Source organism: Egretta garzetta, unplaced genomic scaffold (genome assembly GCF_000687185.1).
Source record: "Egretta garzetta isolate BGI_Z169 unplaced genomic scaffold, ASM68718v1 scaffold425, whole genome shotgun sequence".
NCBI classification, from domain to species: Eukaryota; Metazoa; Chordata; class Aves; order Pelecaniformes; family Ardeidae; genus Egretta; species Egretta garzetta.
The window spans coordinates 992,420-1,019,763 of NW_009259796.1; the positions used below are offsets into that span (position 1 = coordinate 992,420).

The 27,344-nt window shown below is 35.7% G+C and overlaps 1 protein-coding gene across 1 annotated transcript in view; it reads right to left on the reverse strand.

Annotated features, from left to right (window-relative positions):
- Positions 1–24,223, reverse strand: part of DNER (delta/notch like EGF repeat containing) — an 80,709-nt gene extending 56,486 nt beyond the window's left edge. Inside the window, exons 1-4 of the mRNA XM_035895213.1 lie at positions 24,152–24,223; positions 22,866–23,162; positions 11,798–11,892; positions 9,205–9,371 (exon numbers count right to left, since the gene is read on the reverse strand). Of these exons, the coding sequence (XP_035751106.1) occupies positions 9,205–9,371; positions 11,798–11,892; positions 22,866–23,162; positions 24,152–24,223 (631 nt within the window). The remainder of the gene's footprint in view (positions 1–9,204; positions 9,372–11,797; positions 11,893–22,865; positions 23,163–24,151) is intronic.
- Between the last annotated feature and the right edge of the window lie 3,121 nt (positions 24,224–27,344).

A 27,344-nucleotide genomic window follows, 5' to 3' on the forward strand; every position in this document is an offset into this window, starting at 1 on the left:
AGAAACAGGTAGTCAATGACATTCACAGTCTTTGATGCAGTACTTTTGCAACATCAGTACCATAGGATACTTGTACAAAACATCTGAGATCATTCTCTAATGATACTGCTAGGCAACATAGCATCTGGGGATACAAAAATACAGCTGCAATAACAACACTGCTATTTTGCCCACAAATAGCACTATTTATAAGTGGTACAACTCTCCTAAATTCTATATAGATCAGCATGCTTACTGTGCTTTGTCACAGAAGCTTTGGTCAGATACTGCTTTTGAAAGCGTATATAGATCTTAGTGAGAACCAGCAGTTCAAGAACTGTTTCAAATTCTTTATTTTTAAAAAACTCACAAGAAACAACAATTTAAAGACTTTGTTGTTGTTGTTGTTAAGTTACTTTAAAACTTGTCATTGCATTTTTTTTTTCTTCTCCAAATTGATATCACAGTTTAAAAATAAATATGCTTTCTTCCTTCACTACCAACACTGAAGACTCATCCTGGGCTCTGAAAATCAAACATAGACTTTCTTCTCAGACATAATCACCATTACTGTGATAAAGAGAAACGTGCTGTTGGTCAAGTTACACTCCCAGTAACATCTCTGCAACGCTATGAGAGGCAGACTGACAATGATAGGGTTACACAGTTGTAGCAGAAAGCAAAATTTGTGTATCAGAAAATTATTACCACAAATTTGGGAAGAAATAGCATGCAGCTTGGCTTTCAAGCGGGAGCTCAGTCTTGCAGGACTGACAGTTAAAAACTATACGCATGAACTGAGCAAACCAGTTGGATTCACGTAGCATACAAAACCCCGCAAACACATGTTCCATGACATTTCCTCTATAACAAATGGCAATTTCTGAATTTCACTGTTACTAAACAGTCACCCAACTTAATAGCTTGACGGGACCAAAACCCATGACAGGATTATGAAATAGTCAGCTAGCAAGAGTACGCTTACATTTATGAAACCACTTGCATGCAGCTTATTAAGGAGCTGTGACAGTAGTTTAGAGTGTGACCTTCTGTCATGGCTTCAAGAACTCTGCTTACTGTCCAAAATAAAGGTGAAAGCCCAGCGAAGGGTGACAAAGCTAATCTACTAAATTTCTGGTATCACAATTTCCCCGTTACGTACTGCTTTATCAGCATCTCCACAATGCTACCAAGCTGGCAGTGAACTATTCTGGGCACAAATGTAGACCACCAGAATCTCTGATACCACACTTCACAAAAGCAGTTAAGTGTGCTGGAATACAAATGACGTAGCTGGGACTGCAATAATGGGGAGCTGCAGTACATTGGATGGCAAGGTTAGCTAGGATTTATCTATAGTGACTGGTTCAGCTTAAAAACTCATGAGTGGCTACCCTACTTTTAGATGCACTGTACAGCATGTTACACTAATAGCTGAAGATCTCAAAGCATTTTACAAGCGTTGTTAAAACACGCCTCACATTTTCTTTCAAATTATGCATGACTATCCTTATTTTACAGATCAGGTTAAGCAGTCTGTCTAAGATCTCACAACATGTGAGTGCAAACAACCATGTGATCAAGAGAATGTAAATATCTTGTCTGTGAATTGATCACAAAAGTCATCTTTGAAGAAAGAGAAATCTTAAAAATAAACAAAAGGTATTTTTTAACAAGCATTATAAATTTGAGCAGATGAACTTCCAAAGCTAGACTAGAAAAATAATTTCCCAGTTACTTGCTAGAAGTAGCAGTGAATAAAAACTAATTTTGAATGATTAATTAAAGACTATTCTAAAGAGTAAAAATTATTTAGATGCTACCTAATACAATGTATAAAAAAAGTAAATAGTCTAACGCTTACATCTACTTCTATGTGAGACCAGGTACACATAATTCGATCATGAAGGGCAGGGTCATTTATTTATAAAGGTACCCTTTCTCATATAGCCTAACAGCATTCTTCAGAAAGGTTTGGATTTCAGCTGAATGCTTACATTTTTGCCTTATGAGGCTATCTTTTTAAAAAGTCATTGAAATTAACACTTCATTGAACTTTTTATGCTGTTCGCACTTCTGCTGCTGCTATTGTTTATCAAAAGGCCATTTTCTGCAAGGTTAGCTCTTATGCCCAGAACCCCAGCAAAATGTTCACAGTTGAGCACAATCCTCAATACTGCCTACAACAGGGCCCTTCCAGGCAAATTGCACACATAAAAATGAAAACCCCACTAACTGGAGCAGTTGTCACCAAATTCGCCCACCAGCAAGGTTGACATGCACAACAGTAACTAAATAGTCACACACACACGTTACTGCACATTGGCTGAGCAGCAGAACTGCGCAAACATTCCAACTGCAGCATGTGCAAGGCAATGTGATTTAATTTAGCCCAGAGTGAAAGAGAGTTAAGTCAAATGACTGCACATATGCCATGGGCTAGGAACTCGCACAGATGCTCAACTGACACACAGTAACTTGTTAAAGCTAGAGTAACTTGATTACATAGCTTTCAGTGAATTCAATTCACACATCTATTATGAAATAAAATTGTCCTATTTCATTTTTGCTTAAGTAAAAACAATTTCAACATGCAACAAACTGCTTTCTTCTGATGGCAATACGTGCGTATTTTAAAAGACATGTAACAACGCAAAACATGACATCCAAAAGACACAGCTACAACTTGCCTCCTAATCTGAAATTCTATAGCCAGATAAAAAAAAACTAGAAAATCAGACCAACTTGTTTCAAAATCTCTCTAGATTATTTATTAATGCAGTATTTTGCAGAGTAAGTTTAATTTTGACTATTCAATATACCTGCAGTCACATTAGTGGTGACAACTTCTTAATGTATCATGAGATGTTGCAAGGAGATTTATTAAATAACCCAAAGAGCATCAAGAGAGCAAATAACTGCTCAGGGCAGAGTTATTACAGAAAATACTTGGTTGCATTATAAAGACAGGACAGCATTTTGGATAGGAAAATATTACCCTTTCTGTACATATATACACATGGTTCACACACTTTTTAAAATGCAACAGGTCTCCTGTGCTTGAGGAGCCAAGCATTAATTTTCCTTTTTAAGCAAAACTTCAAAAAGTTTTGCGGAATTCAAGCAAGCTGCCTTACAGGTGCTGGCATTTGAATAGGGTCAGTATTCTTCATCTCACCGTAAAGATGCTACAGGATCCATTTTCAAGTGAGTTTGTACAGCTACCAATTTTATTTAAGGGAACACTTTTGAAATACTGTATAGTTTAAACCGGTTAGTTAAATTGCATTGATCTAAAAGGCTGGGCATCTTGGAGAAAACCAGATTACGCACCTGGTCTACATCAGTTCTTCTTTGCTGTGATGAAAATAACCATTATAATTTAAAGATTGTGCTGGGAGATGTATTTTCTATTCAGATAAAAATATTCATTCATGTTAAATGTTAAACCTTCTGCCTTATTATTGGTAAGGTCTTATCTGAGAAATAGCAATTTTGCTTATAAATCTCTTCCTCTCATTTTATAAGCGGACAGTAAACTAAAAAACTAATGTAGCAATATCTCATGTAAGCTGCTTTTTAAGCTGCATCATGGAAGTGCTAAATAAAGCACAAAGTAAAAAAGCAAACAATTTCAAGCTATTTATGAGCATTTTTTAACAACTATAGATATAAAAAATTTTCTATCATGTTACCTATGGGGAAGTGGAGGCAAAATACTAATGCCCAACTGTCTGGTTTACTGTTTTTCTGAAACATTTCCTACCATTGCAGCTCAGCAGTGGACACACCAAGGCAGAAAAACAATTTTTCCAATATTTTATCATGGAAGCTGATGAGAAGCAGGTTTTGTCAACAAGTTAATATCCTAATAACCGTGATGAAGACCTGAAAACATAATTGCATTTTTTTTACATTGTTGGGAGAAAGGAAGGAAATAGATTGCATGCACACAGTCAGTACTGCGGACTCCATGCTCTACATTACGCCCAAAATCTCAAAAGAAACACTTCTTAAAACTGAAGTGATAATTATAAAATATGCAGTTTTATTAGCAATTTCCAAATTCATACAACAGCAACAACAAAAAAGCTATGGTGGCTTTGATTACTAGCGGAATTGGACTGTTAAGTATAATTTGCTAACTGTACACCAGTATAAGTATACTTATACTAGTTTACCAAGTAAACTGGAAACCATGAGGAATTACAACTGACAGTAAGTCTCACATGCACAGGTATATGAGTCAGAAGCACAGAATTGTTGCCTTAGTGAACAGGTATATTAATTTAGTGCCAGAGTAAATTAACTGACTCGTGAAAAAACGGATGGTATCCAAGCCACTGTAAAACTTCTAAAATATGAGTATTCCAAAAAATAGTATTTTAATGCTTTTATTATGCGTTGGATTTGGTTTTTTCACTATTTCGATAGCAGACTGTTTTCAAAATAAATGTTCCAGTTTTCAATCCGAATGTGATTGCAAGTTTCAATAAAAAAGATGCATGCAACAAATCATAGAAGACTTTTGAGAGAATTGCCATACAAGCTGAAAATGTCCTTCAAAGTCCTTCAGCAAGGCCTTTTTTATTTTCTAACGGAAAATGTTAATGCATTATTTTCTCAAGAAAGATATTTAATCAATTTCGTAAATCTTATGCAAAGTTGTATAGAAGAAGATATACATGTTCCTGTACATGTTTCCAAATCCAGTATATTATTCACTGAAGGTCAGAAGTGCACAATGTTGGGTGGATTAGATTTCCCCCCAGCACATAACAAGCAGCTCTTTCAACTCTCCACAGAGATCCTTAGCTGTAACCTATTAACATTCATGAGAATTTCAGTCTGAAAGACTCATGCACAAACTGACATTGCATCAGGGTACTCATCTCATTTTTTCGTACTTGTAAAAATGTATTTCATGTGATTTCAATTTTTCAAGACATACCTCAATAAAGAATAGGTGTGTGACTATAACAAGGTAAAGTTTTACAGTTACTCATTTTTAAATATACTAGTACTACTACTGACAGCATGAAGATATGAAGATCCTGAATTAAAACAAATAGTGATGAGACATTTTATAAATACGATAAATAGTTTATACAAGAGTCACTCATTAACTTCAAAGAACATTGGGACAAATCGTGTGAAGCTATAACTCTACTGAAGTAAAAGGCAAACTTTCCATGAATTAATGTTTTAAATGTTGATCCCTTTATTGCTATCTCTTATTTAAAAATATTATTATCTCCTCCTTCACTTCCCAATTATCTCTTTGGCAAATCTAAGTATACACCCATAGCACTCCACAGAATAGATATTTCTCTGCATAAATATTAAAACCATCTGCTATTCAGAAATGCCCTCAAAAAAAAGCTTTTTTTTTTTTTTTTTTTTTTTTTTTTGAGTCCTCAATTTTGGCACAAACTTTTGAAATTCTCTTGGCATCAAACAAATAATTTTTTGCAAACAGCTCACCTGGCTTGTACTACAGATCAACCATCTAGTGATTACCTTTGTCTGGTAGTAACTTGGCATTAAAAGCCACCAGCACCTTGGGATAGGTTGTATGCTTCATCCTACTCCTAACCTACTGAGAAAATCAGTACTTTCAGGGGCTTTTTCACTTCAAAACCTGAACCACATTGGCCTGTTTTCCCATTGGCTAATAAGTATACTTTCTAATAAAACATAATAAATTATTTTAGAAGACTGGCACATGTGTAGTATCAAATCTTACAGACAAAGTCATTAAAAATACTCTAAGCAAAGCAGTCATGGTAAGAATGTGTTACAGAAGGTACAAGCCAGTCTTCAAGTTAGTATTCTTTCTCATCTTATGGGGCTTATTTTAATGGGGTAGATGTCGCAATTTAACAACATGATCATGCTGCATAATCCCAGCATCATAACCCTTTTTCTGCACCGCAAAAGACTGCAGATGCAGCAGCCATTTTATAAATCACATTATAGAAAACAGACTCCTCTTATTTGTTCTTTTCTTCTCCTTCCCTCAAACCCTTCATCCTCATACAGTGCAGGTACTGTCTCTGGGGTAAGCAGCACTATGGTCAAGGTGTCTACTTTTAGATCTGAGAGATAGCATTCGTTCCAACCTCTAGACATTGTGCCTTGAATCACGTGTTCAGCAAATCAGTACATTACTGCTGACTTTTGAGTCTTTTCAATCTTTGTCTAAACAACTTTAAACTTGTGTCACCATGAGGTAACACAAAACATAATTATTTCCCTAAATGTTTTATCTTTGACATAACCATCTTATTCAGTAAGATTTGCAAGAGGTAATTAAAGTACCTTGCTGAGTAACAAAACTTGGAGGTAAGAGAAGTGACTCAAATAAGGCGCAGACCAAAAGACAACACAAGAAAAAAAAAAAACAAAACCACTTAGATCTTCCCCATTTTTCTTTTATAGTTCTAATTAGAATTCACCAATTAAGAGATTAATCCTTTAAAAACTCATTTGAATAAAGAAAAAGAGTGGGGGAAGAAGGAGGAAATTAAATAAAGTAAATATATCGACTGGCACGGGCCACAGCCTTACCGTATGATTCTAAGCTTACAGCATCCTACGGTACCTTGCGGCCTCATGATTGTTCCAGCTTAAATATCATCAATAAAAGCACATGATACAGTATTGCTTTTTTATATAAAATTTAATTTTTTTGTACTTCAGAATGTTTCTCATGTATATCAGGAAACATATGGGAAGTTGTCTATAAGAAAAACTTTATTCATCTGATCTTATTGAAAACTAAAAACTTAAGTGAGGTGTGCCAGATTAACAGTCCATTTCCATACAGTTGGGTCAAATCTGAAGTAAAGATTTAATTATTTTTACATAAACCTTAGCTGAATTATGGATTTCGGTTGAGTTCAGATAAAATTCAGCATTTTTCACACCAAATGACTGAGTTCCTTTTTATACACCCAAGACTTAAACTTTATTGGATGAGAACTGATGATGGAAAGCAAGCAGAATACTTCCATACAGTTGAGAAGAAAATCCAGAGGCTACTCTGTTTTCTCTTACAATAAATGCTGACAGGTCCTAAATGCTTTTAAACTAACAATTTCATGTTTCTGTCTCCCTATTCCTTTAGTATTTCACCCTTTTTCTGCTCAAGTATTTTAAAAATAAAATTATTTTTGGAAAAACTATAACTAAATTAAGGCCACATAAAATAATTTACTCCAGAAAATGGCTGAGTTATCTCATTATTTGATTATATCATAGTATAGAGTTGCAACGCCTCAGGACTAAAAGGTATGCAGAGGGAATATTTCATATTCATTTTCTATAAAAAGCACTACAAATAATCCATCCATTTTCTAAAACAGATAGGATTTATAAAAATTCAAATGCACTATATCTGCGCTTAATAAGCACACAAATATTTCTATTCATGAATGTATCACTGTATTATTGGAGTCTCCCTGCTGCTCCATGCATATGCATTTATGATTCATGTTCTTTACATAAATCAAATTACACTACAACAACTGGAAAATTTTACAAAGAATTTCATTATCAGGAAATTAAGATGACAGACCAAAGAAAGTATCAAAAACCAGATGGAAGTATAAAATAAGAGGTCTCAGAAAACTTAAACTGCATGAAATAAGCAAGATCATTAGCACAACTTTTATGAGCTAAACCTTGTTTTACATTCATCAAGGAAAAGGCATATTTTCACCTCATGTTACCTAGCACACAGTAAAAAATTCAAAGTAAAAATGACAGAGTAAAAAGTTACAGACAGACAGCTACAGAGATACAAGTAACACCAGACAAACTAAGAAAGAGTAAGACAATAGTGATTTTAGCTATCTAAATTAATACCCTATGCTGTACGACATGTACAGTCAAGTGGAGCCTTCACAGAGCAGCTTGGGCCCGTTACTTGGGAACTTCTAGACCAAGCTATGCCTTTAAGTACTTTCATGAGTGCATAGAAGTTAGAAATTATCCTGTCTTCAGCATTTTTTACTTACTTTTATCATACATTAACTACCACAAGGCAAATGCAAAAATTTATTCCCAAGGAAGACACATGAGGAGAGTTTTAACTCTGATAAATTAAATGAAAAACTAGATTAAAAGAAAAAAGCTGAAGCCAAGTATCTGGGAAGGAAGTAAATAATAAAGAAAATATAAGGAACTGGAAAATTATTTGAAGATAATAAATCTCACTAAAAGAAACCACTGCTGATAGTAATTAACTGATTATACTAACAACCTTCAAGCAATATCTTTGCTAAGTGACAGCTCAAAAAGGAGAGAACATGGCACTACTACTGCATTTGGGTTTTTTCCTGTATTATCTCACACTTAGAAACTGGCACAATGATTCTGCATCAGAATGCTTTTAGTTTTACATTTATTAGCGTGATAAGTTGCTGAATAACAAATTGTGGCAGCTTATACTTCATTATAAGATATATAGCATTCCAAGCAGATTACAATAAATGCTCTTATTACAATGACTTTGGTTTCATGTCACTGGTATAATAAACCATCTGCCCAGAAAGCTCAATTTAATTAAGTCCATTGTGTCTATGCATAAACACTGCATTAAATCAGCATTATTTCCTATTTCCTAGACACTTAAAAATAACATATCAGCCTGTTTTCATTACACCGCTTCCACAAAGATGCTTAACATTTAATTGTCCAATGAAACATACAGTGTATTTCTAAGGTTTCGTATTCACAGAGACAAAACTAGAAGAGAAAAAGTAGTGCAAGTAAACACTGTTAGACAATCAGATTTCCTATTATATTTTAATATATTTTTTCAAGTTTATTGTGCACAGACTTCAGCTTCTTTACAAAGTATCCCATGATACAATATGTGACAAAGGAACACCTCAAACATTCAGAGTTCTTTACTGCAGAATTTACCGAAAGCTTTACAGTTGATTAAAACAGAACATATAAAATACCTTGCATCATCTAAAGGTACTGGGCAAAAATCACCACCTAGATTTTAAACTGAATGATTCCACCTGTGTAAGAATTTAGTGTACCTCTTGTCTGCTTTAAATGAACCAATGTCTAAAACATGGTCCCCATATCACACCTGGATCTTTCACCAGCACTTAATTTAAGGGAATTACCTTGTTGTTTCTCTAAATTTTGGGTAAACCATTGGCTGTCACCTAGAGATGATAAACAGAAAGTCAGCATGTTACTCACCAATAAAGTAGTTGTTTCCTAATGCAAGTATTTCTTCAGAAAGAACAAGTCCACCCAGTGCCTGGAGAAGAGTGACACTTCTGCCATCAATAAGTGAACACTGTTTAAATCCAGTGGTTGTGACCTTCCACAGTAGGATAAGAGAAGCAGTAGCATCTTGCCTTATTCTAAGAAAAGAAATGATAAGAATATTTACATCAACAGAAACTGGTGTTATTGGGAAGTACATCACTGCAGAACCAAAGCTTATCAACAAAGAAGGAAAACTTAAATGTAGCAAGTGTGGAATCAGGAAAAGGCCTGAAGGTTTTTAGTATGTCCACAAAAATAAAAAATGCTTCAACAGTACTATTTGCATAATGGTATATGTAATAGCAGATATAATCATACAGAGTCTCAATTTCTAATACCTGAAGGACACCATCTTAGTGCCCAAGATGAGTTTTACATAAACATTATAGTAGTAAAGCATTCTTATTCAGTCTTTGTATTTATGCCTGTTTGAATAGTACCTCTGTTCTATATCTACAACACCAACACTTTCTGCAGCTGAAGTACATCCAGCCCTCTTGTTTACTGAAGAATATTCAATGTTTGTTCAATATGGGGAGACAGATCCTGGTAGAGATCCTCATTTGTTTGACATACTAGATCGAAGATTCAGAACAGTTTATTCTTGTAAATCAAATGAGTCGCATAATGCTCCCAAGGTCACTGAGTCCACTGTGCCTTCCTGAATATTGACAGATTGGATAAAGTAATATCTACAACTGCATATATACTGTTGGCTCCGCTAGGGAGCACTGTATCTATGGCAGTGTCTTTCCTCTCAGGGTGCATTTTTCCCTACTTACCTCCACAAAGAAAAAATAAAAACCTGTCATGTTTCTGGCAAGTTCCCAAAAATTTGCATTAATTTCCTCTGAAGGAATCCCAAATGAGTTTGAACAATCATTCAAAAATTCAAACACAACTGCTGAAAACTGATAATTCTCTCCCTGCTGAAAACAGGCCTACAAATACTCAGAGACGAAGTTCTGTTCCACAACTTCCTGTACTGAAATTGTTTCAATCCTGCTAAAAACACAAAGCAGTTTCTCCCCTGTCACTTATCTGAGTTCAAAACAAAAAATGTAAAGTTTTGTAATCGTGTTTGACACAAGTTGAAAAAATGTTGCAACTAGACATCATAAGCAGCAAATTTTGGATAGTATTTTGGGTCCTGTTTAAGAGCAACCCCCATTGCTATCCCCAAAGCTGAACATCTCACTTTTAGAACAGGATAGCAACTAGTTCCACAGTTTAGGTCACACTTTACAATCAAAACAAAATAAAATTATTAAACTGCCATTATTTTCTTTTCATAGATAGCCATTGAACCAGAGATGTTACTTGGGCCTTTAACACAGGAAATACAATGAAATAAAGATATTGACCTGCATTGATCTACCCATATATAAAACACTACTAAAGATACATAGTGTAAAAAATGACCAAAGATGACTGTGTACTCTGCAACCTCCTTTAAAATGGGGCTCCTCCATCAAAGGTCTTACATACAGCTGTAGAATCCACAAATGCCAGCTTATTCCTGATTTCAAGAAAAGACACTTGTTTGCTTACAGATTCCAGCCAGCCAGATCATCCACACTCACAGATCTCTTTCTGACTTGGGCTTAACACTCATGAATGAGCACGATTCAAATTCCCGTGGGAAGAGTAGGACAGCTCCCACGTTTAACAGTTAGTGCTCCAAACTGTCTGCAGCTTGTCTGCTTGCATCAGTTTGGGTTTTTTTCCTGCGAGCATGGCCTTTTTTAACTGAAAGCTGGGATTCTGAAAGATAAGATGACAGTATGAGAAAAGTAGGCTATTTCGGGAAAATCTACGTCTAAAATTGCAGTAAAGCTGTGAGCCAGAGAACTACGCTGGCAGATTTTTATTTGAAATAAGATTTCCAATAAAAAAAATGCCTTATCCCAGCTGACATAATCAGATCTTTCTAGGAAGTCAGGTTCTGTTAATTGAAAGTAACAAAGCAAGTATTTGATCGAAAAAGCCTGAGTTTGAAAAGTGAATAACACAGAATAAATTCAAATTTTTGAGAAATGTGGTTTGTAGGACATACACAAAGATTTCACAGCTGATGATGACACCCACAGCAATAATCCAGAAATCAAATACAAATGCATGCACTTATATAGTCAAATCAAATACATGCATTTATTCTACCTGCAAGTGCATCTTGAGATTAAAGGGGGGGGAGGTGTTCACTGCATGAAAGAGAAAGAAAACATCCTACCTTCTCCAAACTGACACCTTCAACACATCTGCCCTGATTTCTAATGCATTCTGATAGCCCAGAGACAGTTTACATGCTTACATCTTCTAAAACATTAAATATGTGGGAAAAATCATACCAAGCAAAAAGCTGTCGTGGCACTGCTAGATGCCTGAAGTCTGTCTGAAGTTCTTTCATACACTTTTAGCCATTTGACAAATCTGCCTACCTGAACAACTGTTGTCTAAAATATCTAGGCAAATTAAAATAAAAGCATTTTTATAGTTCATCATATATGACGTATACTCTTACTTTATTGATGTATTCTGTGGAACTTCAAAAGAGATAAGCCGGCCTCCAGCAGAGGTATTGGAACTGGCATTTCCACAAGCCACATCTGGGGTTATCTGAAAATAAGAATAGTTTTATTTAATACTAAAACAGAAAATCTGACCAAAGAAAACAATTTTTTTTTTTAAATACCGCTTATAGTCCAGCAGTCATCCTTTAAAAATCATCAGGATGGACCAAAACATTCACCAAAACATTTCTGCTATCAACAAATGTTCTGAAAATTCACATAACCATCATTTTAGGGTTTTGTTTTAACAAAACTTCCTGCACATAAGTGTGAACTTATAAAAAAAATCTTCCTTCAAAAGTGATCATATTTAGAGAAAGATGAATAGGCTTCTGGTCTTTCAAAATAATAAATAAAGCTCTAACATTTGCCACATCCAAGAAATATTGTATCATTAATTTATGCAATCTTGGAGGATGTATAATAGCAAATACTGATATTGTCTTTCTACTATTTTGAGATATGCTTTTTTCCAAACACAGATTACTTTAAAAAAATACTCTCCCATTTGCCCATTACTATTCTTTCCAAGTAAAACTTGCTTAGACAAACAGTGCTTTCAGATGGAAAAAAATTATGAGCACAGTTGGGAGTGAAAGGATGTATTTGCCAAATCTGTGATGCCTAGTAGGCATTAAAATCAGTTACTGTATTAACTAGATCAAGATACCACACAGGATGCCATACAACACAGAGGAATCACAGACAGACTCCTTAATTATTCATATCGTGTAAAGTAGTAATTTCTAATTTCATAAAGTTTGAAAACCATGAATGTTTCCAATGATACCTTTATTTCAAATAAGTAATATTTTATGTAGCGTAATTGAGTCTATCACCTATATTAATATCAGTAGTTTTAATGAAGTAGTTCTCTGATATCTTCATCAGCTTACCTATAAAATACCTCACTGTAAAAAAAAAAAAAAAAATCAGTCAGTTTCATCTTCAAATTGCTAGGCAGATTTTGCAATGTTATTTCTTCAGTCATCTCGAGTATGTGTGCAACCTTTTTACATCAATCTTACTGGCAAAGTGAAAATGCAACCTGACACACTTCCGTGAATTAATCATCCATCAAAGAAAAAGCTGGAATCTAATTTGTGAATTTAAGTAAAATTCAAATTAATATTTTAAACATTACTATGAAACACCTGTGAAAACATGAACAACTGAAGTTCAGAATATGATGGAAATAATAATTTTTAATAGATTCAGAGTTGATTTTGACTGAGGCAAGACAAATACCCAGTATTCACATTTCCCAAAAATGTCTAGATTACTTGATTCATTGTTGAATTCTCTGGCACATATAATAATACATGTAGTTTATGAAAATAAAGTGAGATGCAATTTTAATGTATTTGTTCAAATAGATTTTAAAAGAAGATAATATATCCATTAAAATTTTTTGATCTTAGAAGTCAAAATTATGGAGCTGACATTCAAAACACTATGAATCCAAAATTAGTTTGGCTAACACTCTTCTTTTTATATTGGCCAACGTTTAAACTTTGATTTTCTTTGAGAATCTATATGCCTACTGGAACAAAGGAAAAAAAAAAAAAGATATCAACATCTCTATTCTCACACAGTGTTATAATACATCTAAAAATACACTCGCTTTTAAAGTATTTATATAGTTTTACAATTTCATGCATTTATTACCTTGCAACACAAGGGGGAAAATGTAATTTAAGGATTTCATTTACCTCACTATTCAATATTAGAAGATTGTAAAGAAAAGGGTATTGATATCTCTGAAACTAGAACGAAAAACAACCAAAAATTAAAGAAGCAAGAGCTGAGCAAAGTGGTTGCATAACAAGAGCTGAGATTTAACCTTGTCAAAATGGAAAAAACAAGCCAAAGAGACTTTGGTTTGCAAACACACCAGAATTAAGGATTACTCAGCATGAAAAGCACACATAGAAAATATTCCAATAGTAATCAGAAGAGTGAAAGGCAAAATGCAGGATTTTGACTCTTCTATTGAGAGATCTGTAATGTTTGATGTCTTTCTCTGTCTAGGAACTCCATTTGTAATTGGCCCTGACTTCATGCTTTATGAATCTGATAAAATAATCATCTAAACCAGTAGGACACTAAACCCAGGTAAAATCAGCTGAAATTATTTTGGGTTTTTATATATATTAAAAAATCTGGTACTTGGATCAGACAAAAAACACAGGAAGAAGCAGCAGCTCTCATAAGGAACAAAAAAATGGTTCCAGCAGTATACCGTTTCAAACAAATTCTATGGAGACAAAAATTACACCTTTGATACCTGAATTAGGGAACAAATTACACAGTTTTTCCGCAGCTGTGCAAAATTTGTATGAAGATTTTTACATATGTCTCTTTCTTGTCTTAACAGTGCTCTGGAAAACTGAAAGATTGAACAATGAGGGCAAAGACGACCAATACATTACAATAAGAAACAAAACAACCTAGAAGTCTCACTCTCAAATAAAAAAAAAAAGCTGGTAGAACTGGTAGGAGACATTTAAAACAGAACTCACTGGAAAATATACTTAAATGATTTTCAGAAGGTAAAATAAAGAGCATTCCTATCTTAATTCCTCTTTAAAATTTAAGAAGCAAGATGGTTAAAGTAAAAAATACAGACAGACCATCCAAAGTAATTTAAAGACAATCTTAAAAAAACATTACATATAACCGCAATAATCTTCCAAAATCCCCCTGAAGCATTCAATAGTATGGAACCTTTAAGCCAGCAAGGAAGCTCCTTGGGGAACCGACGTACAGACGCAACACAAATGATGCAGCTACTTTAAAAAATAGTCAAAGAGAACAAAATCTTCATGCACCTGCCAGAGCCTGAAGTATGTTTAGGAGCTGCTTACAAAGATAAGCTCCTACATCATCAGCACAGAAGAGCTGCTCTTCAATATATTACTTAGAGTTTAAAACACTTAAATATCAAATTGCTGTTACAAGATACAGGATTCCTCTTTACATACATGTTCCATAAATGTGCATCTAAATCATGTTCTTGTTTTTTTTAAAAGAGAACATCATATACAAAAAAATATATTTCTCTTCAAATGTTTTAACAATATTAACTTTCCAAGCCTTTACATGGGTAAAATAGCAGCATCATTTGAGAAAGAGTGAAATTTCCAGAAGAGTACCTATTCTTACAATCTCTACCTGGACCTTAACAAGACAGCAGTGATTTGGCTAGAAGTTTATCTTACCAGGCCATAGCAGTAGTAGAGATGAGATGGGTAAGGAAATTAAGTGTGGTACCTAAGAAGAGAGCAACAGACTGTTCCCCATATTACAACTTTTCTGAAAAAATTAAATAGTGTGTATTGTAGAGATACTCTCCTGCCGTACACACCAACCAGAATAATGAGATATACACTTAATTCAACAAGTGCTGAAATACGTATGTAAATTCCAAGGCAGTATTTTTATGAGTGCCTCTACTACTCTGATAAATTAAGTGTCCTCACCTTTAATACAATGAGGCTAGGAAAAGTAACATACAGACTCTAAGCCTATGTTTATGCTAGAATACATATACACAGCCTCTCAGTACTGAAAGTAGTTCTCTGAAGATATTTGCTGTATATGAAGTTTCATAGCACGTTTCTTGGAAAGCTGACCAGACATTTGTAATTCTACAAGGCCATATCAACACAGGCAGACTAATCCTGAACAGTGCAAAATACAGCCATTCTGCTACCGTGATATATGTTTGCATTTCTTTTGTATGTCAACCCCCTAAGTTTAAAGAATGGCAGAAGGCTTTTACTTCTTGCAAAACATGCCACGCTTTCCTCAAACTTAAAAGTGGTCTGTGAGTGGAATGGCATGTTAGCCTTAGCAATTCCTCACTACCCTGTTAGCAAGATATTAATGACTATTTCTGAAAACTAACAGATACTTCTAAACACTGGAAGAGGCTGCCCAAGTGTCTTGTGGATTCTCCATCCTTGGAGGTATTTAAGACTCAACTGAACACAGTTCTGAACAACCTGCTCTAGCTGACCCTGCTTTGAGCAATGGGGTTGGACCAGACCATCTCCAGAGGTCCCTTCCAACCTCACCTACACTGTGATTCTGTGAGTAAAAATTCACCCCATGAGCCAGTTGCCTACTAAGTCTTTCCTGCAAATTATCACTGTAACTTCAGTGACCATCACAGCTTTCACAAAACCCCACTCCAACATACAAGAGTGCTTCAGTTTGAAAGTATCTCCAAAGGTTACACAAACAAGTATGTGCAAATGTTTGTGCACACTCATGTGAGCACAAAGACACCTGTGTATTTTTAATTGGTGCTTTCCTCCTGTGCTAGCTGTGAAGGTTCTCTTTGGTTAATCTCTTGTCTTTCCATCTCAAAAAGGCATTCTCATGTTTTTACCTCCTCATAGGACAACAAAGAAATCTTCACAGTCTTACAACCAAAGCAAAGTGAGGCAAATTAGTCTGGAATTAAACAGAATACCCAAATGCACACATCATTTCCACACACCATTCTTGAACAAAATAAAAGAGATTAATACAAGCTCACCTTACAGAAAAGATCAGTGCTTAAAAGAAAAACCCCTGTGCTTAAAAGTTTAAACATATTTGGAAAGACATTATGTTAATTGAAAGAGTATGAAAATGATTTCTTTGAGAAAAGCAAGGCTTGTTCTGGGGTAGTCTCCCATGAAAATTAGCATAGTCATTGAGAAAGATAACCTTTAATTTCTTCAGTAGGACAGAAACTGCCATGATGATGAGCATTATGAGGAATGCTCTTGCAAATGCTAACTCTTTCAAATCTTCTTCCAAAGGATTGCATATTAACTTTCAATTCAATAAAACAAGTTTCGTGACATGCAATTTTGCCTTTTCTGAACATAGAACTACTTATCCTGCAGGATAAGGCCTGCAAGATTTCTTCTTTTCCAACCCTCTAAGGGTGGCAGGAGATATCTCCTGTTTTCTAATATAACATGTTTGTCAGCCTTCCTTATGTAAGGCAAAAATAATACGTGAGAGAAATAACAGGTTAGATCCTGACTGTAAGATCTTGAACAGCTGTCTGCAAAGATTTAAGAACGAAGAAGTAGGAAAATAAAAGGCAATATAATAGAACCATAAAAGGGGGATCAGTTACTATCTTCTTGTAGTCAAGATGCCAAGCAATAAACCAGGATCATTTCTGGCACAGAAATCCCATTCAGACAGAACAAAATTATCAAAGAAAGAAAAGCAGCTCCCTTGTCCCATAGCATGGAAAAACTACTGCTTCTGAAAATCTAGTGTCACATAGCTAAACCTCCACATGAGTGTATTTGTTTCTACTCTCCTGAGTTTCATATGGGACAATGCTTAAAAGAAAAATAGAACAGAAAGAAAATAAAGGCTTACTTCTAACATATCTCACCAGTGGGAGAGAAAAGCAAAAGTGTTTAGAGTAGGAGTAGTGCCTCTCCGCAGAACACCAAAGGAAGACTGACAGACTGCATCCAAAAACAGTATCAAACGAAGAAGGCTTGCCAGTTATTGTAGCACTGGTGTCTGATGTAAGGAAGGCTGCATATCCAGCCAGTGAATTCTATCACTAGCAGTTTGTGTTTCTTTGCCCATCTGAGCAAATGCCACTTTATAGAGTCAGCAGTCACACTGCCAAGAGGATCCGGTGCATTCTGATGTATGGCAATCCTTGAGGTATGTGTTACTGTCATGGGTGAACAATGCCAACATTACACGAAGAGGCAGATGCTTCAGCAGGCATAGTAGGTTATCTTATATGATGACACTTTCTCAGATAGATTACCTGGGTAATCATATTAGCCAGATGCCTGGTTCTAGTACTAGAAGAATGTTGATAACACACTGATGTTTTAGTTGTTGCTGGGTAGTGTTTAGACTGGGCAAGGACTTCTCAGCTCTCAGCTCTGCCAGGCGCACAGAAAGCTGGGAGGGGACACAGCCAGGACAGCTGACCCAAACTGGCCAAGGGGCTATTCCATACCATATGACATCATGCTCAGTATATAAGCTGGGGGAAGAAGAAGAAAGGAGGGGACGTTTGTAGTGATGGCGTCTGTCTTCCCAAGTAATCTTCACACATGATGGAGCCCTGCTTTCCTGGAGATGGCTGAACACGTGCCTGCCCATGGGAAGTAGTGAATGAATTCCTTGCTTTGCTTTGCTCACGTGCGCGGCTTTTCCTTTCCCTATTAAAACTGTCTTTATCTCAACCCACAAGTTTTCTTATGTTTACTCTTCTGATTCTCTCCCCCATTCCATTGTTGGGGGAGTGAGCGAGCAGCTGTGTGGTGCTTAGTTGCCAGCTGGGGTTAAACCATGACATTGAGCAAAAATTCTACATAGTCAAATCTTCATATACAGTATATGACATTAGGTCACTGGAAAGTAAGCAAGGATGCGAACTTCAACCAAAGTCTGTCAAGTCAGCCATAGATACTTCTACACCAAAACACTGAAAGGCAGTAAACACATCAGGTGGGTTTGGTTTGGTTGGGGTTTTTTTGCTCAGACTCTCAAAGACTTCAAGACAGGATGACTCCTGAAGGAGTAGTTAAGAATCCAGATACTTTTTAAAGACAGCACTGGATAACCAAAAGTCCTAAGCCCACCCACCAATATTAATTCAGACGAGCAGGGCTTCAGTATCTTGACATAATTGCAGTCACTAGAATTTTCTATAGGGTGTTTCTGTCCTTAAAGGGGATATGAGAGTTTTGATTTTAGGAAAGCTAACATTTATGACTATTCATTAAACATCTTTTAGCAATGGAACATACTAAACTAAGGTTTGTGTGAACTTCATATATGTTTTGTTTGAGCATATTGAGCTTTTAGAGACATTTTGGGTTGTATTTTGAACATAAATATAATAAAGGGTATGACCTATCCAGAGATGCTTACACCAAGCTGTCTATCAGAATGGAATTTGTAGAGAAAGTTCCATACACAAATATTGTAGAGGAGAGATTTAGTGAGGTTACACATTTATCTAAGAAAGCTAAGATTATTCTAGCAAAGTCTGTTTCCTTCAGTCTGCTTATTTGTTTATATGGTGACTTTTTTTCTAAAAGCAAAAGAAAAATAATAGAGGCTTCCAAATGAAATCTTATACACAGGTATAAGAAGAGCTGTCCTAAGTCAAGCCAAAAGTATACGTATTCCAGTACTTTTAACTCCAACAGCAATCATAAGAGGGAATGCCAAGAAAATAGGATAAGAAAAGGGCAAACATATTTCCTCCAGCCTCCACCCATTTCCATGTCAAAGATTTTCTAAGCTGTCATTTCTAAGGATGGAGTTTCTGTGTATTTAGCAAGCACAAATGGATCTCTCCTCCATAATTCTGTTCAGCCTTCTTCTGCACCCATAGTATAGTTTGGCACAAAATGCATGACCATTTAGCAACACATAAAGCAGTCAAAGTTTAAAGGTCTCCGTTTCAAGCAGAATTACTCCTTAAGCATATTCCATTGCTGCAGAGCAGGAGCACTCTCTTTCAGGATTTTCCACCTGACACAGCTATACTCCTTTTAAAGGCTTATAATTTACTGACTCAGAACACACGTAAAACAAATGCCGTCCCCATTGCAAGGGGAATTAGAAGTTTATTATCAGCTCGAATCCCTAGTTCCAAAAGCTTGAATCTGAGCAGTAGTATTGCAGTATAGATAAAAGGTTAGACTAGGACTCACGTGCTTAGCATTCTAAGTCCTGGCTGCGCACCTGGCAAATTACTTTACTGCTCTCTGCTTCAGTGTCTCCATCTGTAAAATGTGAATAATACTGCTGATTTCCTTTGAAAAAAATTTAAGAGCTATTGAGGAAAAGTAATATATAACAGTATGGTACTGCTATTCTTACAGTTGATTTTGTACACAGAAACCTTTGTTGGATCTGTTAGTTGAATAGGATTACTGAGATGGTTTCTTTTTTCTTCTATTATTGGCTAATATATCTCTTTCCTACACTGTAACACATAAGATCATTGAACTGGGGAAATGTGGATTGCTAGATGTATCTCTCTTGCAAGAGGAACAAGTTAGTTGCCCAAAGTAGAGAAAAAAAGGTTCTCTTTCAACAGCTGAACACAAAGATAAATTCCTATTATCCTAAAGAAACCAACAGACAAGAATATTTTTCTCTCAATGATCTGTGTTTGTAGCCCTTAATCTGCATATCAGGAAAAGACTAATTTCTTACAGCAGAGCTAAGAAATTAAACTGTATCCAAGGACATCTGTATGTTGTCTACTGGTGCAGACATTACTGAGAAGGCAGTGCTTGCTTGACTGAACCAAGTATATCCCTATTATCTAAGGAATACAGAAAAAATGTCCAACTGTAACCATACATCACGCCTCTCTTAGACAGTTTACTTCTGTCAGGTGTTTTTTGAGTTCCCAAAACCTCTTGAAAAAGCTTCTATAGAAACTTTGTCCTTGCAAGATAGTGAGAGCTTTCTTTTGAAGAGATTCTGGCAAAATTTCTCTCTGAGCAGACAGACAAAAACGGTATGAAGAACATTAGTTCACTTGCAGTATCAGTATAGAATAATGTGAAAGCCAACTTGGAAGATTAAAAAAAAAAAAAAAAACAACGCACAAAATAATAGCAGCCTTTGTTGCATCTGAATCTCAAGGAAGATCAAAACAGTAGATTTTTGCAATAAAAACCTACCGTTACTTTATTTTTTTTTCCTTTTAAGAGGGCAAAAAAAGATCAAGTTTTGCAAAGCTTCTAAAGCTATAGGGAAAGGCAGTATTTTTCAGCTTAACACTTAACTCTTTACTCTTGAAGCCTCCACCAAAGAGGCTTTGGAACACAGACCTTCAGGCAAATCAACTCTCTTTAGTTTAATATAGATCAGAGACAATGTCTTGAATCAGCAGCTGAAATCTTTCTTTCAGATAAGCATCACTCCCACTGTGAATTCCAAAGAACAGAAGGTCATTATGCTACACTAAAAAGATTGTGAAAAATACAAGATCCATCACAAGATATTAAAAACATATCAACACAAGTAATTTCATAACAGGGCAACAATTTCCATGTTAGTGTTAATAATGCAATCACGATTGATAACCTGTACGTATTTCTCAGGTAACAGAAGACATGCAGAAGGGTGACTTTCAGCTAGTAAAGTACCTACTTGTGAATGATCTGCTTAGCTGAAATGCTTAGTGAATCTACCTAAAATGCAAACCAGGCAGAAATGTTACTTACGCAATACCAGACCACAGATTGAGGAAGAGACACGAGGGAAATCTGGTACAGAGAAGAGTATGCCCTTAATTGATCAGGACATATGGAGCACCTATGCAGAGATGACACTACATTTAAACTAAGTAATAACAGCAGATCATTGTTTGCTGCTGTTTCAGTGCTCTCTCCAAACTCCACACTTGCTGCCTGAAATATGTTCTACTGTACAATAATAGATATGGGAGATGGAATTCCAAGAAACAAAGCTCTGTTCTCCGGACATCGCCCACCAGAATTCCCACTGAAATGGGATACAACCTTATAATATTTGTACCTCAGATATAATCTGAGAGTCACAACACATAAAGTATATTTTGCATAGGTTGATTTTACTTTCATAAATTGATTTAAATAAATGTTACAGTAAAAACATGACCAAATTTGTTTGGGCTAGCAAAGAATGATCAAAAATACGCTTTTTCCAGGATTAAGCTCATGCCTGTTCACTTTCTCATTATGCAGTATGTGAAAACACCTCAGAAGAATCACAGTCCTTGAAACACTTCAAAACCAGATACACCTGATGTTTTACCCATTTAGTCCTGAATAAACTCAAATGAAACTACTTTATTCTACAATGCATTTTTCATTAAAAAAAAAAGTCACAAGGATTTTAATTATTTGCCTACTGAAATTATAATATTTCTTCACCAACATGCTTAATTACCCCTAGTGCTTGGTATTAAGTTGATCCAAACAAAACCAAAAAAAGGCACTATCATTACCCCCAAAACAGATGCTCACTTCTATGGCAAACTGTTCTTTGGGATGTATTTTGCACATATGTAGTATTATTAGAGGTGGGTGATCTCTGGATCAGGTTGGAGACTTCCAGTACCAACTACTGTAGGAACAGCACATGCAGAAGTAGTGGTCTCAGACCTCCAGGTAAGAGAACAACAATGAAGAGAACTACAAATCACCCTTGCAGTGACGGACTTCAAAGAAGGGAAGAGGATGATCATGTGAGAGCATAAACTTCATACATGAAAAAGTTAGAGAGAAATAATCAATTCTTTTTTGTGAGCAAACATTTTCTGTCTATACTTGGTTTTCACATGTGAAGATTAATATTTAAGGGCAATGGTTTAAATTTAATACTACTTTAATTTTTGTAGTTACTACAATCTATACAAGACATCCAAGAATTACTAATAAAACTGTACAAAACAGTTGAAAGCAAAGAACATGTTTCTTAAGGATCATATGTTGTGTGTTTTGCCAGATATTGTTAAGTTTGTCATTTTACTAAGATACAACAAATGTTTAAAGTTTCCTCCACCATCATTGTATCTCTAGAGTTGGTGCAGTGCAATGTATTGGCTACCATTTTTAATCCTCAAATAGCTATGTTTTCTTAACACTGCAGGGACACGTATTTTTCAAAACAACATGTGATTATAACCACAGATAGCAAAATGTATATTAAAGGCATTGCTTTAACCTTTTGATTTTCCTGAATTTATTTGATGTTTGGAGCTATGGTGTCATAGCTGGAAGAAGCAATATTATCCAATTTCAAAGAAATACTCAATACAACATCTTGGCCAACTTAAAACCATTACTTTTAACAAGTATCACATTTTTTTGCATTTGATTTCACTAGCATATTAACTCAGGACAGAGATCATGTCTTCAAGTCCTCTCATGTAGACATCCATGAAATCATGCACAAAAGACAATGATAACAATTAAAAGTTCTTTTCTGTGCATTTTCATTTAGACAGAATATTCTCACCTCTGTTTCATCCCATTTCAGATCTATTACTTTCTGTCCCGCTTTTGGCTGCCATGTAGGTAACGTCACAGTTGCTCTTGAACGAGGAAGAACAATGTCAGGTTCCAAGGTGGGTGAGACCGGCCTGCTCTGTCTTGTTGACATTGACTCTGTCCGTTCAGAGACCGGAAGGCTGTGAAACGAGTGTTCACAGTTTGTTCCCTCATAGCCTTCACTACAGAGACAGAGGTAGCCATCACCGCTAGTGCTGCAGTTACCATGGTGACAGGGGTTGCTGGCACAAGGATCTGAAACAAACTGGGAAAAACATATCATATAAGTCAATTAGTGCATATGAAGGATTTATTTCTCAGCTTTACAAAGACCATAAAACAGGATTCTTTTCCTCTCCTGTATTTATCTTCTAAACATACTAAGGAACCAAGCTCATCTATGATTTATCTTCAAGGAAGTAAATTCAAAGGATTAAAGAAAGATACAGATTAATCTATATTAACCACTTTTCTCAGACCATTTAATCCTAATTCACCGTTGACACATTCAAGCAAAGTGATAAACGTGAAGTAGGAACATGGCTACTGCTCATGTTCAGGAATTTTCAGAATGGGTCACAGAACTCATACAGATCACCAGGTCATGAAGCAGCTCTGTGTTGTCAGAGTTAAGCACATCACACAATCCTATCCGTGGACACAACTTCCATTTTAAAACAGCTGGGCCTTTTACCCCCACTTTGTCTAGTGGACAGCAATTTCAGGATCTGATTCATTCCGGTGCTAAAAACTTTCTAACATGAGTTAGAAAGTTGGGGCAAAAATGTGCTTATTTTTAACACAGCATTTATTTATGATAGTATAGGACAAGACTGAGCTCAGTCACATAGGAAAAATCCTGTCCTAGGCCTGCCTGCCACCTTCTAATTTTTAGCTTAAATTTACCTACAGCTAGTTTGTACTCAGTTTCTTATGTCATCACTGACTTTCAGGTTAAATGTCTTTTCCCTCTACTATGCTGATGTTTACATCTATAATGTATGTATAGAATACATCTACAAACTCTTCTCAAGTTCCATCTCAGACTAAATAAACCTTGCCTGCTCAGTCTCTTTGTGGAGGACAAGCCCTCCATTCACGTGCTCATTTTTGCACCCCAGACTCCAAAGTTTAGCACTGCCTATTGCAAATGCATTAACACTTTTGTTTGTCCTTGAAATGGCTTCCTTGATATTACTTAAGAAATGTTTGCCTTAGTCAGAGGCAGAGAGTCAAATCTCACTGCCGACTCACTGTCATCATCTGACCAGCTAACGCAGCCAGGCGGTTCCCTTGATTTGGCTTCACATCAAAGTCATAACCCATCACTGGAAACAGAAATTTTCTCAGTCTTAAAAGGCAAATTTCACACAAGTGCTCCAGTCCTAAAGGCTACCCAGTTCTTCCTGGCACAGTATTCCAGTCCTTCCCTGCATAAGCAATGCTTATTATATTTCTCAGTAAAGCACCACAGTTATTTATTATGTAATATTTGTTTAAATTATCATAAAAATGACATAAGCTTTATATAATATTACTGTTATAAAAACAAGTATTGGGTCTACACTGGGAATTTTTCAAAGGCCTGGTGTCAGGGACACCAAATCCTAATATTACACTTTCTTGTATAAAACAGTACTATTGACCTCAGCTAGAATTCTTTCTTTGGCTGGAATTTTTATATACCCCAGCCTCTGTAATATTTTTGGACAGAAAACAGAGGAAATGTTATTATGAAAGTTAGCTTTGGAGACAGTTACTGATGAATGTCAGATTTTGTACTGACCGATCCAGAAGAGTTAAAGGCCATGGAAGACAGTCCAAAATATATGGTCTACTCGTTTATCTTGCGGTTCCGTTACAGCTCTGAACGTTATTTACTTTGCATGGGGACACATCTCATACATATCAGGTGATGGATTAGACATCAGGGTCAAGCTCTGACTCGCCTTCATTTTTAAAACTCATCTATGTAGCAACTTTATATATACTTAATATATCAAACATCAAGGAAGTATGAATTTTTATGATCAGGTGGGCTTATCTCCTTAAAGTTTCTTTCTCCTGCAAATCAACAGGATATATAAGTTCTCAAAGAACAATTTCTAAATCACTTCTCCACAAATAATATTTAAGTAACTGAAAATAAAAGAACAATTTCCAGGAAGGAACAAAACCTAGTTCTGTTCTATGGCTTATCAATTACATTTTAAGCTTGCTCCCACTGTCAAGCAGCAGAGATTTTCACATAAATTTCGTTTTCCTTTAAGAGTGCTGAAGACAAAAAGTGTTGGCATGTGAAGAAAGCCCAGTTCAAAAATTTGTTTGCAACAGTTCTTTCATGTTCTAGCTGCTTGGACTAGATCCGAGTTTCAAAAGACATGCAGCTATCCTGTTGTTGGACAAGATCTTACCTCATTTTTTCACAATTAATCCAAATTCACATTAACCTGTTTTTGAGTAATAAATCAGCATTTATTCTGTTCTGAGGAAATTTAATTGTTCTCATCAACCTAAAATGTTAAGGTTATTTTTTGTAGATCCAGTAACAAGAAAGAAAAAAATAACATTTTCATACAATCAAAAAGGGCACTTTTTCCCCTTAGTGACTACATCCATTCCCTTTACAAGCAAAATAATAAAATGTGCTCTGTGATACATGTTATTCGCTGTAAACTGTTTTGAGCTTGTTTGACTGGAAACAGACTTGTGTAATGGCAAGCACTGCTTACTGCTGCCCATGCCACGCATTGAAGAACACCTTCTACATCACCACTAACATTCCACACACAGTGGAAGTGAAACTAATCAAGACTGGTTTAGATAAAAAATAAAAGATGAGTGTAGACATAGAACTTCAGCCATGCACTTTCTCAGAATTGAGTTTTATGAAGTACTTCATGGAATTTTAGCTTATCTTCCCCTTTTCTTAGTTACTATTAATTCTAAAGCTCATTTTTCTTTCAGTAAGCCTATCAAAACAAATCAATGTCCTTTGTGCACATAAGTTTTCTGTTGAACTAAAGAAAGTTCATTTTAATTAGAAGAGATGAGGAAACAAAATTGATTAATTTGTGTTGGTTGTGATGTTTCTGCGGTTCCTCTAGTCCTCTCCAAGGTGGCAGCAATGGTTAGCAAGGGCTCTGAGGAACATCTTGACACAGTGAACATGGCTACATCAGAATCAAAAGGTAGCAAAATTTCAAGGCTTAACCTTCAACAAGCTATTGAAGCTCACAGAATAAAGTAAACATCCTTGGTCTCATAACTGAGAGCTGAACATATGTATACTGCCAGTACACAATTAAAAGAGCTCTTTTATAGCCATTCCTTGTGAAGTTCATAGTATTTTAAAACACTGTTGCACAGAGAAAAGGAAGAAGTAAGTAATATGTATCCATATAGCCCATGATTAAATAAGAACACAATATAATCACTACCAAAAAATTCCAGAATTTTTTTAGGTGTAGAATTTCAATAAACTTAATTAAGAAAGTAAATTTAGTATCTAGGTCTCTTGTTTTCATCCCCATTTCTCCATTTAATAGTCTGTCTGTTTTCATAATACATTCATTGACTAAATAGGCAGAGTCAGCAGCTGTAGCTGACAAAGCCGAGCTAAAAATCACAAAAAGTATTTGCATGCTATTTCTATTCCTTATGCCCGGACAGCTATAATCTTTGGAGTACTTTTCCAATAGAATCCTAAGATAGATGCATACCAAGGTGCCCTTCATATTGCAGTTAATTTTCCAAAGGCAAACTGAGTATGGTACAAACACTAGGCTTGTTTAAGAGTCACACTCACAAACATGGATTTTTTGCCAGCCAGTACAATTGTTTCCTAAGCTTTCAGTATAAGATAAAACATTGCAAAATGTAAATCTGCAAGATCTTTCAGACTGTACTCCTTGTGGTGACATCAATTTGTCATTTAATGTTTACTCAGCATTTCTTCAGAGTGGTTCTACTTGTTCTACCTGGAGGCAGTCCAGGTAGCTCCTCAAAGAGCTTAAAAAAATGGAATGGTAAGCCTAAGGAGAAGGCTATAGATGAGTTCCTAAGCACTATAGAAAACCTGTCTTCTGCCTGCCACTCTCCTCTTAGATGCGTTAGTACAAAACTAACTTTTGGCTCAGTTTTTATTGCTGCTGCCTAGAATCCTAGACAATGTTATACCAGCTTGCAACTTCAGTAAAATACAGAAAAAACCAGAATAAATCCAGTCCTCATATTAGGAACTCAGCAGATTGTTTAAATCCATTCTACACGGTGAATGTCACCCTGTTAACAAAGTCAAGCTGCCACAACAATGTCAAAGGACGATATTTTACATGTCTCCATGTCCTGGTTTCGGCTGGGATAGAGTTAATTTTCTTCACAGTAGCTAGCATAGTGCTGTGTTTTGGATTTAGTACCAGAATAATGTTGATAACACACTGATGTT